The sequence below is a fragment of the Lates calcarifer genome, linkage group LG20 (genome assembly GCF_001640805.2).
Source record: "Lates calcarifer isolate ASB-BC8 linkage group LG20, TLL_Latcal_v3, whole genome shotgun sequence".
In the NCBI taxonomy this organism is placed as follows: domain Eukaryota; kingdom Metazoa; phylum Chordata; class Actinopteri; family Centropomidae; genus Lates; species Lates calcarifer.
Window position 1 is genome coordinate 22,000,147 of NC_066852.1, and position 14,290 is coordinate 22,014,436.

Here is a 14,290-nt window from a genome sequence, read left to right on the forward strand (position 1 = left end):
CATTTCTGCTGCAGCGCTCTCCCTCTCTCTTGCCTTAGGTCACAATGACTCCAAACCCTACTCTCATAATACTCTCTACTATACTATACTTATAATACTCTCCAAACATAATGTTTTGTACACGTTATGTGTATAAAAAGTGTAGTTTTCTTCTACTTCAATGTATCTCTTTCTAGACTGTCCAGTTTTTGAATCGAGGTGATTTGATGGTCAAAAACAGTGATCCCATGAAAACCAGTAGATCTTAGAACCTAGTCATCTGACAAATGGGTAAATTATAAATGTGTTGCACTATGGTGATTGTATTCATCTGCAGTGGAAAACTTTGAGAGAAATAGCAGAATCTGAACATTACAGAGTACTAGTAGTAGTAGTTTCAGCGCAATGACAACAGTGAGTGAAAATATGCAGTGTCTTGATTTGATTATTGTAACTACTGAGTTTAGTCTGTGTATGACAATGTTAGAAAATGTAGTAGTTCAGTTCAGTTCAGCTGAAGTGAAATTTCCTGCTTTCACTTCAGGAACAAGAGCAAACACCACTGGACACAGTAAACCCATCTATGGCAGAGGGGCCAGTAGGTCACATGGAAGTTACAGTGATTCATTTAAAGTTTAGTATATATTTCATTAGAGATTTGTTCACATTGCGGATAGAGAACTAAGTGTTTTCTGGTGTAAGATGGTTTCAGCAGGCTCACAGCAATACAACAGTCATAGTCAGCATAGTGAGAATATATGAGGTGAATGTTTTGTAAGGTGGAATGTGTGACGCATATCCAGCAACAAAGATCAAATGATTGACTGAGGATGTTTCATGTAATTGCCGGGGGCCAAATGAATCAATTTCTTTGTGCAAAACTGTGGTTTATTACTTGCCTGGTGAGACAGAGATACATCCCGGATGAACTGTCATTCATAGACACACACTGACATTTAAAATAGTGAGTTAGTGCCCTCTGGTGGTGACACATCTGCTGTCATTTGCTGCCATATGAGTATCACATGCAAACACTTGTAAAGTCATCAGACTAAAGGTTATCGTTAGCAGCAGGTCACAGGTGTAAACAGCCATGTGTGACGGCACTACTGAGAAAGTTTGAGAGATGTCAAAGTTTTCTTCTGAGAAAACACAGTACAAATACAAATACCACATCTTCTGGCCTCAGGCAATGGCTCATTTTATTATGCTTTACTCTTCAGCTTGTCTTCAGTGAATCCTTTGTTTAAAGCCTCCTCCCTACTTTATACTGTCTGTGATGACAGGACGTAACAGGGGTCATATGACCACACAGTTAAAAATGAAATTCAACAAATGTGTATGTTTGGTAGCATTTTACTTACACAAAAAAGCGAGTTAAAGTTAACAATTTCCATGTACATATTTTAATTAAAGGGGCTTTTTTTTATTAGATTAGAGATTGACTGCAGCATCTAAATATGTAGGTTACTTGAAGTTTATTAATTCATTTGTCGGTGACCACAAGATGATTTGCCTTCAACTGTCTCATGTCACAAGAAAGGGAGACAAAAAACACATGTTCATATTTATTGTTCATACACATGAGCATGAAAATATGGGTTATTACATGTGTCTCCTCATCCTCTCTTCTCTTCATCTCTGTGGACCCAGTATTGTCATAGTGATTTTCATCCTTTAATGCCAAGAAAAACAGTTTGCTTATCTTTGTGTGTGTGTGTGTGTGTGTGTGTGTGTGTGTGTGTGTGTGTGTGTACGTGTACACAGTGAGAGAAATCATGAGTTATCTGCCTGTTTTACGCTCGTGACTGGCACTATGCAAACAGACTGAATTCCCAGAGAATAACTGTACCTACAAAGTAAGGGCTTACAGTTTGGTCACCAGTTTGATGTGTGATGTACAATGGTATATATCTTAAGTGTTAACATGAGGCTATGAGATAGGTATAATAATAATATTACATTGTCATTAAGGCCCTATTGAGCACCACAAATACTGCAAATCCCACATTATGAATGGATTTCGTTAGATTTCTTCCTTTTTTCTGTAAGGAGTTTGACTGCAGTCTTGGGATGTGTGGCTTTGGGCTAATTGTCCCCCTCATGAAATAAGCCTCACCCTGAGGTTAAGCAGCATGTGACTGGCTCAACACAAAGGAGGTGGTGCCCAGGGAAAAAGCTGAAGAATTTAAGCCTCAGAGACCATCACATGGGCTCTCCCGTTGTGGTTCATTCCTCAGTGACTGTTTGCCCTCTGCAAAGTAAAACTTTGCTGTAATGTGGCCACTGATCATAGTTAGTTTCATGCTGTATTTTGAACCCTGCTATCAACAGTTCCCCCGGCTGTGTTCCACCCGGGAAGCCTTGCGCGCCAAGGAGTGCTGCCCGCTGTGGGAAGGGGATGGCTCAGCCTGCGGAGCCAGCTCAGGCCGGGGCTTCTGTCGGGATGTGGAGGTGTCGGACCAGCCCGACGGGCCGCAGTTCCCCTTCGCTGGCCTGGACGACAGAGAGAAGTGGCCCCTGGTTTTCTACAACCGGACTTGCCAGTGTGCAGGGAACTTCATGGGTTTCAACTGTGCGGACTGCAAGTTTGGCTACTTTGGAGTGAACTGCAACGAGAAGAGAGAGTCTCTGAGAAGGAACATATTCCACTTGTCCCGGGCTGAGAGGATCAGACTCGTGTCTTACTTGAACTTGGCCAAGCAGACTGTCAGCAGAGATTACGTTGTAGCCACGGGGACCTACAGGGAGATGGAGAACGGCTCTAACCCGATGTTTGCCGATGTGTCTGTGTATGATGTGTTTGTGTGGATGCATTACTACGTGTCCCGGAACGCGCTGTTAGGGGGGCCGAGGAATGTGTGGACTGATGTGGACTTTGCACACTGGGCGCCTGCGTTTCTCCCGTGGCACCGCGTGTACCTGCTTCACTGGGAGCACGAGATCAGGAAGCTGACCGGAGACACAAGCTTCACCATCCCGTATTGGGACTGGAGGGATGCCCAGGGCTGTGACGTGTGTACAGATGAGCTGATGGGGGACCGGAGCCCCCAGGACCCCAGTCTGCTCAGCCCGGGCTCAGTCTTCTCTTCTTGGAGGGTAAACACCGACCTGTTTTCTTTTCTTTATTATGTATACTCTGTATTTCATATGTTTCTGTGTCTGCGTCTGCATCCCCAGGTCCTGTGCTCCCGTGCAGAGGACTACAATGACAGGGGTGTGTTATGTGATGCCAGGGAAGAGGGCCCACTGCGTCGTAACCCTGGCAACCATAACCGTAACGTGGTCCCACGATTACCGACCTCAACAGAGGTGGAGTTCACTCTCAGTCTGACCAACTATGACACTGGAACCATGGACCGCAGTGCCAACATGAGCTTCAGGAACACTCTGGAAGGTCTGGAAGCTTGACCACTAATGCACACACACACACACACACACACACACACACACACACACACACACACACACACACACTGGGCTGCTCCACCTTCATTTATATACATCACTGCACTGCTACTCTTCTGTCTCATTGTGTTAATCTGGTGCCCTGTCTGCCTTGTGTCTGCAGTCTACTGGTTATGTGTGTGCTTCTCTGTAGTTAATGATTATTTGTCACATGACATACGTTTGATTGCAATGTATGGATACAGATGAAAGGATACTCAACACTTTGAGTGGCTCAGGATCTGACAATCCAGGTTGTAACATCTTATTAATTGTTACAAGCTTGTTCTGTGCATTAGTAACACACCCACATGCTCCTGCTGTTTGGTAGGTGTACTTTGTCAGTGCAGCTTGTCAACAAGTCAAAAATAGCAACAGTTTTTATGTATGCAGTGAATATAAGTGAAACACAGGGGCACAAATAATCAAAAGAACTTTCCATCATTTGTACAGTCTAATGTCAGTATTCACTTATTCACACTAAATTATGCTTCACTAAAATGTCTACAGAGACTCAGGTGACTCATGCAAATAATAGCTGATATCTGTGTATGTTTTAATCACAGGGCTGGCGTTAAAATGGGTTCAAGATAGCAAATTCCAGCTATTGTAGGAAGGCTAAATGACACTTTACTAAATATCTATTTTCTATTGATAGTGGATTGAATATCACCACAGAACTATCCAAACAAAGTGCTGTCTCCAACGTAGTGTCACAGGCTTGTGATGGTTTCCTAGGATACCTTGAGTATGTCAGATCTGAACATATTCACATCCCTTAGAAATGAAAGATAGTACACTGAAGAAGAGCTTTATGAAAACTGCCATTTGATGATGCCATTATTCATTTTGTCTTGTATGACAATATATCATTTTGCAACAAAAGGCTTCTTTTCTCTTACCACTACATCTTTGTAGATGCTGTCTTTGTCACTGCTGATGAGACACTTGTCATCTTGCAGGTTTTGGAGATCCTCAGACTGGGTTAGGAAACAGTTCTCGTATGGGCATGCATGCTGCTCTCCATGTGTTCATGAACGGATCCATGTCCTCAGTGCAGGGCTCAGCAAATGACCCCATATTCCTCCTCCACCACGCTTTTGTTGACAGGTAAGAGAAGGCATGTACACATATGCGAACGCTTAATGCAGACACATTTTCTCGCTTGCGCTTGCAGTAATTGCTGTGTTTGTTTTCTTTTTCTCATGAAAGCATTTATGAGGAGTGGCTCAGGAGGCATAGGCCATCTCCATCACAGTATCCGGAGTCTAATGCTCCTATTGGGCACAACAGTGAATACCACATGGTGCCCTTCCTGCCCCTCCACAGGAACAGAGAATACTTCATTTCCAGCAAGGACCTTGGATACGAATACTCCCACCTGCTAGATGCCAGTAAGTTAACCTCTGATTTTTTCTGTTTTCATTTGCATCTGAGGATGTCTATCTCTGTTTTTCATTATCTGTGTTAATCTGTTTTTCTTTATCCCCTTATTTAGGAAAAAAGTTCTAAACCATAGTTCTGTATCTTGGAAAGATATCCTGACTATAAAAGGATAATAAGTTAACCCAAGCAGATTCAGGTTACTTACAATCAACCCCCCCCAATCATCTCTCTGTTCTTTCCAGATCAGAGGCTAGCAGAGTCCATACGTCCTTACCTGGAAGAGTTGCAGGCTGTGTGGCCCTGGCTGCTGCTTGCAGGGCTCTGTGGAGGAATTGTGGTAGTGGCCGTAGCCATTGCCTCCCTCACTGCAAAACGGCGATACCGCGGGACGCCTTGGCCGAATGTGAGCAGGTGGAAAAACTTATTTGCTCTCCCAGAGAGGCAGCCACTTATCTGCAGCAGTGACACTGTGGAAACCAGCCAGCGGAACTACCAGACAGCTATGTGAAGACACCAGGCAGCCCTGTGTAGTGACATACACATCTGTAAGCACTGTGAATTGTACATTATACTGAAATCTATAAAGTGTGTCATTGCCAATGTATTTAAACTGAGGTAAAAGACTGAGAGTTTCTTAAACAGGTCATGAGGCGTGTTAATCTTTGAGCATGTTCCACCCACAAACTGTAACTTGTCAACTTCAGTGTAATATGTCATTTTAGACATGGTCTGTGCAACATTTATGGTCTATGTCATGGGAATTTACCCTCAAAATCAGGTTCCACTGTGTGTTGCATCAGTCAATACACAGGCACTTATTAGAAGTAATGATATCCTGCATCCATGCATCCAACTGCTAGAAGGTTGAAGAACACAAACTCTTGAGATAAATTCACAGAAGCCTTGGGGGATTTTCTTTTATTATCTACATGTGGGAGTTGACTGCATCACATTTTGATTAACATTTAAATTGACTAATGTTTGTGGTGTGAGAAATGCTTTGATAATGTCTGCTTAGATATCAAGGTCTGAGACATGTCAACATCCAATCAGGATTCAGCTCAGTATTCCAACCTTAAAGAGTTATGTATTAGTTTAAAAAAAATGACATTTTGTAAAAGTCACTGCAGTCCCCAAAGTTGGATATGGTTCAAAATGAACACTTGAAAGGTCACACCTACTTTAATTCATGAGAAGTGTTTCACTTCACAGGGTCCCAACGGTTGGAAGAGTTTTGCGTTAATACCACTCCTACAAAACTTGTAGTTCTCCAGTCTGTATTAGAGATATTAACAGTCGCATATGAGTCATCACACACACATACACACACTTATCACTCCAGTTTAAAAGTTCAACACAAAAGTTTATTTTTGGTAAGACAAATTGGTTCCCTAGTAATTTTCCCCTTTCGTCATGGTCTCATTCAGCCTATTCTATTTCATACATTCCAAGCCTTGACACATGCTGTCTTGTGTAACATACTTTTTTTTTTTTTTTTAAGAACACAGTACTTTTCTCAAAATATCTTGTATTTACTTGGCATTCTCAGATATTACAGTACATTCTAATTATTAAAATGGTGCTAAGTTGTTTTGACAAAAAATGAGGATAAATACAGCATTGATCATTTGGAAGCAAAACTTGTACAAAATATACATTAGGTATACTCGTAAAAAAACAAATCTGGGGCAAATCTACATTTTTAAACTGTGAAAAAGGCGGAATAGCTGGAGCACATCTGCCAAACATTTCATTTCTAAGAGTCCCAAGGAACTATTGTATTTCTTATCATAGTTTATTCAGAATAAACTTTATATTATACAAGTGTGGACATTTTAGAGATCCAAATTTCCCAATCAAACTACATAGAGCAGCTTCGTTGTCACACAAATACATGTATATATCTATGAATACAGCATTTAGTATGATGTGATACTGGTGGACAAAACAATTCAATAATTTATACCATTTATGAAACCAAAGAATGGAATGGAAAAAACAAAAAAACAAAAAAACAATTGCAAGTATACACCTAAATGGAACAAATGGAAATATACAGATGGAATCATCTTTTACCAGTGTTGAAACAAAAGATGGTCATAACTGTGGTCCATTAGACATTGGACCTGGTGCAAGCTGTCCACATGAAAGGCTTTATGGGTGTGAAATTAAATGTGGTCACACATCTGACTCCCATCTCATTGTGTGATGTTACTCAGTGCAATTAACAAGTGTGTCCTCATCTGATTAGATTCAAAGTCTATTAAAAGTCACGGTTCTCCTTATCACTCGGTCCTTAAGTGAAAAACCGTTGTAAAAAATACTTCGATAATGACCAAAATAAAGGGATCAAAAATGGAGAAAAACAGGCAAAATCAAGTAAGTTGACTATTGAGCATTCTTAGTAGTGGCTGTAAATGTTGAGGAGTAGAGGAGAAGTTCCATGACATCAAAAGAGGTGACTCTTTTTAAAGAGGTAAAGGATGGACTGTGTGGATTGGATTCAGCAAAAGATAACACACTATGTTTTTTTGCAGGTCCTTATCATTCGTCTTCGTCCTCACTATCATCCTCTTCTTTTTTCTTCTCATTCTCTTTGGGTGGGGCGGGGGGAGGAAGGTCCAGGCGAGCCCACGACATGGGCTCTGACTTCTTCATGGCTACCTCGATCTTGGCTGCCATCATGTTCACTACGCTTTTGCTCACATCTATCACCTAAAAGGGAGGGGAGGGGGAGTGGAGAACAAAAGAATGGCTTGAGAAAAAGCCTTAAAGCAAAAATCATAAAAATGTAACCTGTTAGAGCTGTAGTTAGGTGTATTTTCAGAAAATTATCTTGTCTTGGCAGCTGAAATCCTGAAGCAGGGCTAAAATAAATAAACCAAACTCAATAATAAGACAGATTTTATTGTTCGTTATAGTATGATGCATGTAAGTATGACTATATGAGTATGTTATATTATACCGTCTTGTATGTATTAAACCCAGCTTATAGAAAAACTAACAAGACTTTCTACATCAGGTTGAAAGTGATGCTGTACTCACCCCCCACAAGCTGATTTTCTGCTCAAATTCCTTCTCTCCCTCAAATATAACATGTATATTGAGCTGAAGGAGAAAAGAGAAATAGACATTAGGCTGAAAAGAACACTATCAGATTCTAAACAGTTTAGATACACAGAGAAATCATCTGACAAACTACACAGTATCCCTCACCATAGTACTGTTTGCATCCACGTAGCTTAGCTCTGGGACGGCGTTCTTGGCGTAGATAGAGATGATGACCTGAGTCCCAGTCTGGTGCCAGTCAAACCGACATGGAACCACTTTCTTACCCTGCGAGGAGATTTCAGACGAATGATTTGAGGCAGCTTTAGATGTTTTTTGTTACATGCATTTTCTCCACTGTGCGAGTGTTTACCAGACTCCACTAGATGGAGTAACAGCTGAGGCTCTCTCATGCAGACATAAGTGATCGCTTGCTGCGAAGCAGCGGGCACACCTACCGCATCTTTTTTCCTCCATAGATGCGTTCCCTTGGTGCAGCCCTCTTGAGAGAGGAAGGTGTTAAAGTCAGAGGTTTTCCTCTTACAGCAGCTCCAGTATTTCATCCTGGAGATGCAGGAAAGACATACACCCACTGGATTTTTAGCAGTCAATAAAGTGTCACTCAAGAGAAACAGTAAACAAGATGAAGAGGGAGACTAAGAGGAAAACACTAGTGCTGCTCTTCATGCTTCTTTTACAGCTTCCAGAGAATATCTATGGTTTCATGTCTGTGGTGAAACACAGACATGGTGACTTGAAGGGTTTTAAGCATATAATAATAAAATAGAATAAAGAAATAAGAAAAGAGCACTAATACTAACCCTTCATGGAAGATAGGAAATCCAGAGTGGTATAAGCACACGTCTGAATCACTCGCAGGTCCTTCAAAACTCTGAAGATGCAAACAAAAGTGTGGATCAAGAGACTGAACACAACTGGTTTAAACTGAACATATAGCAATTAGGTTATCCTCAGCTAATGAAACTTTTAGTTAACACTCATAAGATTCCCAATTAGTTATCTGAACTGACAAGTCTTTTATTTTAATTATTTCTCCAGCTCTATCATATCTTTGCATTATGAATAGCAGAATCCAGGAGAATTTCTTTAAATCTATTGCTTATTAAAGCCTTGAGCATATTTTAGAATATTATTGTAATGATAGAGGAGAAAGTACAAGTAATGTCTAATACCTTGCTCTCTAACAAAGACCTTGGGGAAAAAAAATGTAAAAAAGTACAAAATTTAGACTCTACTGAGACCCCAACTGATTAATCAACTAAGCGCAGATGGCCCTTGAGAGACTATCTCATGGCTTTCAATCAAATCAGTTAAAGTACAATTATGTAAATCATTAAAGTCCCACTCCAACCCTCTACAAAACCTGTCAATGCAAATTTTCCTCACAATATTTGTTCTAATCTTGGGGTTTCTGCTATGACAGGCCAGATTAGCCTGAGCAAAAAAAAAAAAAAAAAAAAAGGCTTACATCCATTTCAGAGCAAACGTGGAGGTGGAGGAAGAGGAGCTGTATCTATTTCCCCTTTAACCAGAGTGGTGAGTTCTTTTGGGGCATTCTAATTTTATTTAAGCATTTCTTTGGATAAACATGATTTGTTTTTGTTTGTACATTTCAACATCATAATGGTAATAATCATAATTGTAATGCCAAACTGTTTTTCTCCATCATACAGTGACATGTTCACCTACTTTAGTGCAACCTCCATTTTTACAGGACGTCCCAATCTTGATCTCGTCACTATCTTCCTCTGGAAAGACGAGAGAAACAGAAGAACTGACACCTGCAGTCTGAAGAGGATCTAAAAAATGCATTCAGTTATGATGTATTGTCCTGTCCCTGTCATCTTTTACTCAAATGCCATGATGTGAATGACACCGGTGAGGACAAAATCCCAGCAGCCATCCATTAACTTCTGCTGTCAACATGACCTTCACGTCTACTACAACAAGACGTGGACGGTCTAATCTATGATGACGAGGACTAAAAAAACGGAAGCCTGGAAGATGAAAGAGGAGAAAAAAATGGGGAAGATAAAAGTTCTGTTCTCACCTTTCTTCTCTGCTGGATTTTCAGACAGCTTCAGTTTCTCCAGAGCCTGCTTCAGAGACGCAGAAACTTTGTGCTGCAATCTCACCATCGGCTCATCAGAACTGTAATGGTAACAAACATATTAGCCACTGACAAAGGAGGGTGACAGCTGACATCATTTTTGTGAAAGGGTATTATGGTTTTTTCTTTAAGTGAGGAATAAATGATTGGCAAAATCACTTCAAAATTAGGTCTGTGCTGGAAAGCCAGCCAAAGTCCAATACACTACTTGAAAGGAGTTTCACTATTCAGTAGTAATCGCTTCATCAGTCACTGGTTCACTTTCTTTTGAACTCTGGTGGGAAGTACCCTGAGTGAAAGTCTGGAGAACTCCTCAGACTATCCTGTGGATTCTCAGCATACGTTTGATGATTTCAGGCTGATTTAATTCCTCTGATACTGTACTTAAACTTTCATGTATTTGATACTCAACCAGAGGAATTCAGAGCAGGATGTAGTCTTTGGAGCTAAAACGGATATAACTGAAAGCCCTGTTGACGTGCTGAATGGAGAAAAGCTATTTTTTCTTTAAATATAATTTAAAAAACAATTCAAACTTATGACATCATTAAGTACATTTAGTCTAGGATAAATCTTTGTATCTAAAAAAAATGTCTCTGCTTTAATGAGGGAAAACTGCACAAATACAAAGAGTTTAGGGTATTCCTATTGTATTGATTGAAATATTAGAAACTATGGATGAAGCCAAATGTACTACCTTGGTCTGCGTATCGCCTCCTGAGGCTTTGGTGCAGAGATGATGTATTCGTTAAACTTTGGTTTTTGGTCATCTCCCTCCTTCCTTTCTCCTGATGATGTCACATCTGGTTTCACTGGCTCAGGTGGCTTCTCTTTGTTGTGGGGACCTTTTGTACAACCCTGTGAGGAGGAAAGTGACCGTGTTGGACTTGCAAAGAATGAACCATCAGCCCAGATATGGCCACAGCACAAAGGTGGTGGTCGATGCTTATGAAAACAATAGACAATGGGAACACGGCCAGGAAGGATTAATAGTATGGATTAAAACAGAGACAAAAACTTACAACAATGCTGAGGAAGTCTGAGAAGTCAGTTGTTCTTCTCTTGCAGCAGGACCATCCCTGGAGGAAGTTACAGAGACGTTAACTCAGACCAGGTGACAGGACTACGAGCACATAAGGACACAAGTGTTTTCAGTCATTTTACCTTCAATGCATCATGGAACACCGGAACTCCCGGATGATAGGTGCAGCCATCTGTGAAAAGAAAACCCAGCTTTGATTAATTTAGAGGTAAAAATATGTGGTAATATTGGAAACACTGTTTCTACACCAGCACTGTATAACATGCAGACTTGACTGTTAACACTCTCAAAGATTTTCTGGCTTTACTTTTAATGAAATCTAGTTTCTAAAAGACTTAAAACTTTCAGCTATCAGGAGACAGGGTTCACCCTGAAGTGCTCAGTGTAGCAAAATGCCCATTTCCTTTACAGAACGCCGAGTAAAGTTGCAGGATAGTAGCAAGGCATTCTGGGAGTGAACAGCTACAAGTAATCTAAAGTCAGCTGTTTTGATGGGCACCGTGCCTTTCTCAGTAAAGCACTAGAACACCAGTGATGTATGGACGCCACTCACTCCTGCTTTCATGTATGGTACATCTCTCAGAGGACGTGGGTCAGCAGTGTCGCTGCCTTCACATGTCCCCTGTCGAAATGACTTGTTAAAGATTGAGACACTTATGATTGGACAGAACTCCCAAAGTGAAGCCTTCAACAAAGTAACATGAAGTAATTTCCAACAGCATTTGATGGCTGCATGAGGTCAAGGCAAGAACTGTTAAGACTTCAAGTCAGGATTAAACTGATATGACATGCAGAATTGAATGAATGTGAATTACGTGCAGATTCTAAGAAAAAATAATACAAATCTATCTATGTCCTCTCTCTCTTTGATGGTAATTTAATATTTAATTAGAAAGAGGTTGTAGTGCAAAAATAGAGTGGGAAAATCCTGTGTTTCGAACAGCAACTGAACAAAGAGACACTAAAACGCGCTGCAATCATTTGTAGGCTAAACTGACAACCAGACTACAAAAACCACAAAGGATAAAGAGAATTTAAGCCTTTGTAGATAATGATAATAATTTTTCATATTTTGCAAAGTTACTCAGTATTTAACTTCCTTTTTATAAAAAAAAAAGACTATAATTTTCACTACCTTTTATATAAAATTTATCAAATGATTTGCATTTGTCCTTGTGGAGTGCAGCAAAACAAAATAAATAAATGATTAACTTGGGCATTAGAAAAGTAGTTGGAAATATTTATTCAGCTCTCCTTTTATCACAAGAAGAAATCTTTCAAACTGAAGCACAAATAAAATACGGGCAACATACAAGTCAAACAAAAAGACTATTTGGAACTGATGCAAGATTAACTGATAGATTTACTATACACTTTATATTTAATTAGACATATAAGTATTGAGGTACTTATGACTCATGTTACTCTGACCATGTCAGGTGAAAAGTACAGCATAACTTTTTTTTAATGTATTGTTTTTGGGAACCATAAACCGTAAATCAAGTGTTTTCCTGTCTGTACGGCCTGAGCTGTGTCCCTTCAGTGCTAATGGCACAGATACACATCTTAGATAGATATGGTAATGATAATATACTCTTCTGTTATGAAAAGAGGCATCCTATTAAAATGGAAATTAGACTTGAGTCCTGCACATTGGATCTGGCGTCACACAATGTTATATTAGCTGAAGACAGAGGAGGACATTTCTAACAAATGGAAATAAGAGACTCACTGGGGTTTTGTCGTGGGGGCTGAAGACAATGTTACTTACTTCCTCCCTTCAAAGCTAAATTACATTTAGATGCGCTGCTTCATATTAACAATAATCTCATGAACAAACTTTATTCTAAGTAAGGAAACTCAAGATCAAGAAGCAATGATCTTATCCCTACACAACCTTGTGTAAGCGTATTTCCTAGTGGTTTTATTGGGATACTACACTTCTGGAAGTGCAGGTTTTACATCAAGAGAACAACAAACTAATGCATTACATTTGTATATATTATCAGCTACATGTATCAGGAATTGACATGACATATCTGGTTATTGGGGTGGCTGCTGTCTGCTAGTGGCAGACAGTGTGGTTTAAAAATATACTTAGTCTTTCCCTCTGGTATTGAGGAAAAGGGATGAGCTTGTGAATGCATTTTACTTCTTTCCATTCCTTCTCAGATTTTGAGTTCCTACTTTTGCAACTTTCTATAAGGTTTGTAATTACAAACCTACTACACATACACAAGAAGGTTTAAACATCCTTATGTGTGTACACTGTGGTGTATAAGTGGCCGTGGTGACTATTTTCCTACCAGTCTCATTGGTCCCGCTGTTATCTTCACTTTTACAGCTTTACAGTATTCCTGGCTCATGTTACTCTGGCCTCATTTTCGTTTTGAGAAACTTAAATTTACTTGACAACTCATTTGAAAGTGGCAGCTCCAAAAGCTGTTGAAAAATGTGCAATCTGAATCATTATTTGAACCATTTAACAACCAGCCCTGTGGAGTAATGTGGTGATGTAACTGTTGCTTGATGCAGACATCATGTTATTTCTCTCTCAAAGCTGAACCTTACTGATGTTCTGGTTGCTCAGTTTAACCGGTCTTCGCTTTTTACGAGTAGCTGAACGAAGTGATTTCGCTGTTTTCGCACCAACATTTGTGGCAAAATAGTAGTGATGCCTGGATATTATGAAATGACCTGTTTCTGAAACTTTAAACCGCTTACAGTGCTCCCTGTCCTCGACAATCGTTCAGTAAAGTCTAACGTTACCCGGCTAATTACTAGAGCTTAACATGCTAACAACATCGTAATATGCAGCAGGCCCACGTGTTACTAGCTACCTGAGTTATCAGCTACAGCGGTATTAATGAATGAACTTTGACTGATGTGTATAGTCTCCATTCGGCTAACATCAGGTTAGCTACATGGGCCCAACAGGCCTGCTCGCTACAGAAATTTCCAGATGATCAGAGGTTAGCTTGCTAACAGACTGGTACAGGGCACAGCGATAGTTAACTAAGGTACTACTCACCGTCTGGGTTATTTTCTGGATCAAACCGCTGTCCACATCCCTTATTATAACACAAAACAGACATGGTGGAAGCAAGCAAGCAAGTTAAATGGATGGACAGATTTAGAATTAACTGCTAGAAAAGCTCGTGTGAGTGCGGGAGATAGCAAGCCGCTGCTGTTGCCTAAACTGCTGTATACTACACTGCTGGTCAGACTTCCGGATGTTGTCGGAAACACTCGGAAAA

At 40.2% G+C, this 14,290-nt stretch overlaps 2 protein-coding genes across 2 annotated transcripts; one reads left to right on the forward strand and one right to left on the reverse strand.

The window, feature by feature from the left end:
• Positions 1-1,752: 1,752 nt before the first annotated feature.
• On the forward strand, positions 1,753-6,312 carry LOC108893275 (tyrosinase). The gene is made up of 5 exons (XM_018691163.2): positions 1,753-3,078; positions 3,160-3,376; positions 4,389-4,536; positions 4,639-4,820; positions 5,055-6,312. Exons 1-5 carry the CDS (start codon positions 2,257-2,259, stop codon positions 5,318-5,320), a joined length of 1,635 nt encoding a protein of 544 aa, XP_018546679.1. The 5' UTR covers positions 1,753-2,256; the 3' UTR covers positions 5,321-6,312.
• chordc1b (cysteine and histidine-rich domain (CHORD) containing 1b) lies at positions 6,155-14,270 on the reverse strand. Its single transcript, XM_018691164.2, has 11 exons — positions 14,065-14,270; positions 11,156-11,205; positions 11,014-11,070; positions 10,689-10,849; positions 9,932-10,032; positions 9,571-9,629; positions 8,682-8,752; positions 8,319-8,424; positions 8,029-8,148; positions 7,858-7,920; positions 6,155-7,527 (listed from the first exon to the last, which is right to left on the reverse strand). Exons 1-11 carry the CDS (start codon positions 14,126-14,128, stop codon positions 7,357-7,359), a joined length of 1,023 nt encoding a protein of 340 aa, XP_018546680.1. The 5' UTR covers positions 14,129-14,270; the 3' UTR covers positions 6,155-7,356.
• Positions 14,271-14,290: the final 20 nt, after the last annotated feature.

Coding starts and splice junctions, on each gene's coding strand:
- LOC108893275 (XM_018691163.2), top strand. CDS start 2,257: ATGTGGCCACTGATCATAGTTAGTTTCATGCTGTATTTTGAACCCTGC. Junction 3,079..3,159: donor CAGTCTTCTCTTCTTGGAGG/GTAAACACCGAC, acceptor CTGCATCCCCAG/GTCCTGTGCTCCCGTGCAGA. Junction 4,537..4,638: donor CACCACGCTTTTGTTGACAG/GTAAGAGAAGGC, acceptor TTCTCATGAAAG/CATTTATGAGGAGTGGCTCA.
- chordc1b (XM_018691164.2), bottom strand. CDS start 14,128: ATGTCTGTTTTGTGTTATAATAAGGGATGTGGACAGCGGTTTGATCCA. Junction 8,753..9,570: donor AAAATGGAGGTTGCACTAAA/GTAGGTGAACAT, acceptor TTGCATCTTCAG/AGTTTTGAAGGACCTGCGAG. Junction 8,149..8,318: donor TATGGAGGAAAAAAGATGCG/GTAGGTGTGCCC, acceptor ATCTCCTCGCAG/GGTAAGAAAGTGGTTCCATG.